Raw genomic sequence first — 3,790 nt, forward strand, 5'->3', positions numbered from 1 at the left:
ACGGTTTGACGTTAGCCCTGGCAGCAGCAGACGGTTTAACGTTAGCCCTGGCAGCAGCAGACGGTTTAACGTTAGCCCTGGCAGCAGCAGACGGTTTAACGTTAGCCCTGGCTGCAGCAGACGGTTTAACGTTAGCCCTGGCTGCAGCAGACGGTTTAACATTAGCCCTGGCTGCAGCAGACGGTTTAACATTAGCCCTGGCTACTGCAGACGGTTTAACGTAAGAAAAACATCTTCTCGGTCTTCTTGTTCTTGTGAATTGGACCAGTACTAGGCCTGAGGCTGATGACGTTTCACGAGTACACAAGCACATGAGAACGCACAAGTACACATATCGAGAAACGGGCATAGTCTCTGAATGGCTTTGAGAACAAATACATCTAAAATATAGCTTCATTTACTTTGTGTTGACTTGGACTGGACTTTATGAGGTCGGTAACCGATAGCTTGGAATGAATGTATTTTAAGGGAATATATGGACCTGGATGCTTGTCAAGCAAAAATTTTTATTCTAACTTTACTTTAAACTTACTTCTCAACTCAGGTTCTTGTTGTCCTTCACCTTCAGGTATGTCTGTTAGACAACAACTGACTCAAACAGTTAATTTAAACCCACAAAAGGTCGTCAAGTGCTGAATGCTAGGGATCCAGGGAAGCCTAAAACCTGCTGTAGGAGAAGATCCTATCCGAGGCCAGTCTGATGGCCCAGCCTGAAAGGGTCTGGGTCTGTGAAGGTTTGCAGAAGGACCCAAAATGCAGAGGCAGAGATGGTTTCAGGTGGATTAATTAATGATGACAGAAGTAAAATAAACCAAACGGCGAAAACAGGCAAGGAACACGGGAAACAGGGCACAGTAACGGGGATGATTGTAGATAATCCAGCCAAGATTAACAGAAAGGGAGGAGTATATATAGTGGACAGGAGGAGACTGAACAATGTGTGGAGATTATTACTCAACTGGGAGCAGGTGTGGCCAGAAAGAGCTAGACTGGAACTGAGGGAAAAGGAGAGTGGCAATAGGGGGGCAACTGTTAGCAATGAGGAAATACAAAAATTTGACTAAAGACTAAGAAACAGAATAATCAAAAGGGAAAAACTAGAGGATGGCGAAGGAACTGGAGAAATCTGGATAGCTAATCTGCAGTGGGTAAAAAAACTGCAGCAAATATTAAATTAAGAGCAAGAACACTAAAGAGTGATAACTAAAATAAACACCAAGGAAGAGTTCAACCAAGGATTCTAATGTGATACAAGTCATTATAGTAGGGAAAATGTTTTTCAACTTTATTTATCTTATCAAAGAGAGAACAGCTCATTATGCGGCCCTTATTGCACGGTAATCAGCCCTGTTATGATCTGGACAGAGTTTGTTTCCCTTACTAATAATAATGGAAAGTAATCAAAACCAATTAGGGACACTTTGGTTAAACAGTAACATGTTATGAATAAACCTTAAGAAAGAATCTGGCTTGTTATGGGAAGTAGTATGTTTACACAGGGGGAATCGTGCGGCCTTGCAGGTGAAACAGACTGAGTGAAAACTTTTATAATGAGTAAATAGCATAAATCAATGTATGAAATAAGAGAAACTAAATTTTCCCACTACATTGACCAAACACAGAATAACAGAAATCAAACCTGAACAGAACCAGAAAAGCAGATCATAACAGAAAAGTTCTTCGCCTTATTTAGTTTCAGACTTTGAACCATTCGTTGTGGACCAACAAGATGTTCCTCTAAAGATAATAAGTAATGCTGCTTGTTGGGGATTTCCTCTTTAGATTCAACTGTTTCAGCTCGTTACGTTGTTGAGGTCACATCACAAGTCCTGTTTATTTGTTGAAGGCCATCCCAGTTAGATATCTGAGACTCTGACATATCTTCTTGATGTTTAAGAAATATCTGAATAAAGTCCTGTTGTCTTAAGACGCCTTTGCTTCTATCATTTGGACTTACCTCTGAGATGTACTGATGTCTTTTGGTTCTTGAGTTAATTGGTAAAAAAGTCTGAAGGAACTTGGGATTGAAGACCACGTTAATGAATCTTTAACTCTGCTTAGAAGCTTCTTGGTAATGTTTGGATCTAAACCTTTACTCCTCTGATGAAATGTACCAAAAAACGAGAATGAAAAGTCTTTAAGCACCGTTGATCATAACTTGATTATTCTTTTTGTGCTGTTTACATGTTAAATATTGAGCCCATTGTGTTTCTGACTGCAGACGAATTGTCCGGGGACAGACTGCGAACAGCCTCCAGACGAACGATCCTATCGTCTGCGCCAAAAGATTCGAGGACTGGGGTAAAAACGAGTCCGGCTGCGCCGTCCCCGTATTTGCAGGAAACCCACCTGGGGTGAGGCACTGATGCAGGCCCGGCAGCGAGGTGATCTAAAGAAAGTTCTGATCTTTACCTGAAACCTTTTGCTCTCCTCAGACGTGGAAGTGGGTGGTGGGACCGATGATCCTGTATGTCTGCGAGAGGATCGTCCGCATCTATCGTTCCCATCAGAAAGTGGTCATCACCAAGGTGTGCCTCAGTCTGCAAGGGTTTGATCAGGAATGGGGTCCAAACGGGCGGCGCCCTGCTTCCCACAGGACATACCGAGTGTTTACTAAATTGTTTTGAAGTACCAGCCTTTCATGACATCAAAATATCCTAAATCTTTTTAAATGCTGATATTTCTGAAAACGTCTGATAATTAGACGTTCTCCAAACGTTTAATAGCCTAGTAAACTAGCCCCGCCCACCAGCGGCCAAAGTCATTTCTGCCTGCGAGTGGTCCAGCCTCGATCAATGCCCCAGGCCCTAAATCTGGCGGGCCAATCACAAAGCAGAGATGTGTTTTGAATGTGACGACAAAGGGCATGACGACTAATGCGATCTCTTACTGTTGCTGTTGTTTAATAAAAGTACGTTTTATGATAATTTGAGGCGAGAAAATTATACTTTAAAGTGTCACTATATGGTCCATTTACTACCGCCAACCAGCGGAGCTCCGAGGCTAACGGCAGCCAGGGCTAACGGCAGCCCGTCTGCAGCGGCCCTCTCTCGGCATAGTCTTGTTTACACTCCCCCACCAGTTTTCTATCGCTTCCTACGTCACAGTCAGTTGTGCTCATTGGTCAGAGCGTTGGCCAATAGGCACAGACATGGTTTGAAAAACAACAGGTTGTTCTCGTCAACAATCTTCCGATCTCTCATTCATCAGGGCCAGACTAAATAACATCTTTCATCTCCCATTTAGTCTGGTTTATCAGGCTAAACGTCTCAGGCTTTAGGAACGTCTTTTGTCTAAAGTCAACCCCACAAAAAACTGTCAGATTTAGTTCTGGACTCCCGCTTGATCTTTTCTAGAACTTTAACCTGATAATAATAATGCATTTTATTTGAAAACACCTTTCTCAGCACTCAAGAACACCGTACAAACACACAGAAAATGCATTTAAAGTCGTAGGGAATGCATATACATGTACTCTTTATCAGATCGTATTGTCCCAAAAGTTAGAAAATTTCTATTTAAAAAAGAAATCCTGTCTTAAAATCTGTGTTTTTTCCGTTATCTTCTGCAGGCCAGTTAGTTCTACGTCAGCCTGAACACCTAAATTCGACCAATCATACATCAACGGTCATCTGTCAATCAAATGTTTTCGGTCATAGCATCTTGATTCATGTGTCGCAGCTAATATACGCAACGGTTGAAATCAGAATCCTTTCCTTTCCCATTGAGTTGCGTCCCAGTGTTCACGGGGATGGACGTCTGTGTCTTCGGCAGGCGTAGAGCTAACAGA

The 3,790-nt window shown here is 42.5% G+C and overlaps 1 protein-coding gene across 1 annotated transcript in view; it reads left to right on the plus strand.

Annotated features, from left to right (window-relative positions):
- The window catches only part of LOC107096819 (cytochrome b-245 heavy chain), a 26,429-nt gene that overhangs the window by 15,502 nt on the left and 7,137 nt on the right, over window positions 1-3,790 (plus strand). Inside the window, exons 8-9 of the mRNA XM_015393686.1 lie at window positions 2,222-2,354; window positions 2,436-2,528. Coding sequence (XP_015249172.1) covers window positions 2,222-2,354; window positions 2,436-2,528 — 226 coding nt within the window. The remainder of the gene's footprint in view (window positions 1-2,221; window positions 2,355-2,435; window positions 2,529-3,790) is intronic.

Source organism: Cyprinodon variegatus, unplaced genomic scaffold, assembly GCF_000732505.1.
Source record: "Cyprinodon variegatus isolate N-32 unplaced genomic scaffold, C_variegatus-1.0 Scaffold653, whole genome shotgun sequence".
Taxonomy (NCBI): domain Eukaryota; kingdom Metazoa; phylum Chordata; class Actinopteri; order Cyprinodontiformes; family Cyprinodontidae; genus Cyprinodon; species Cyprinodon variegatus.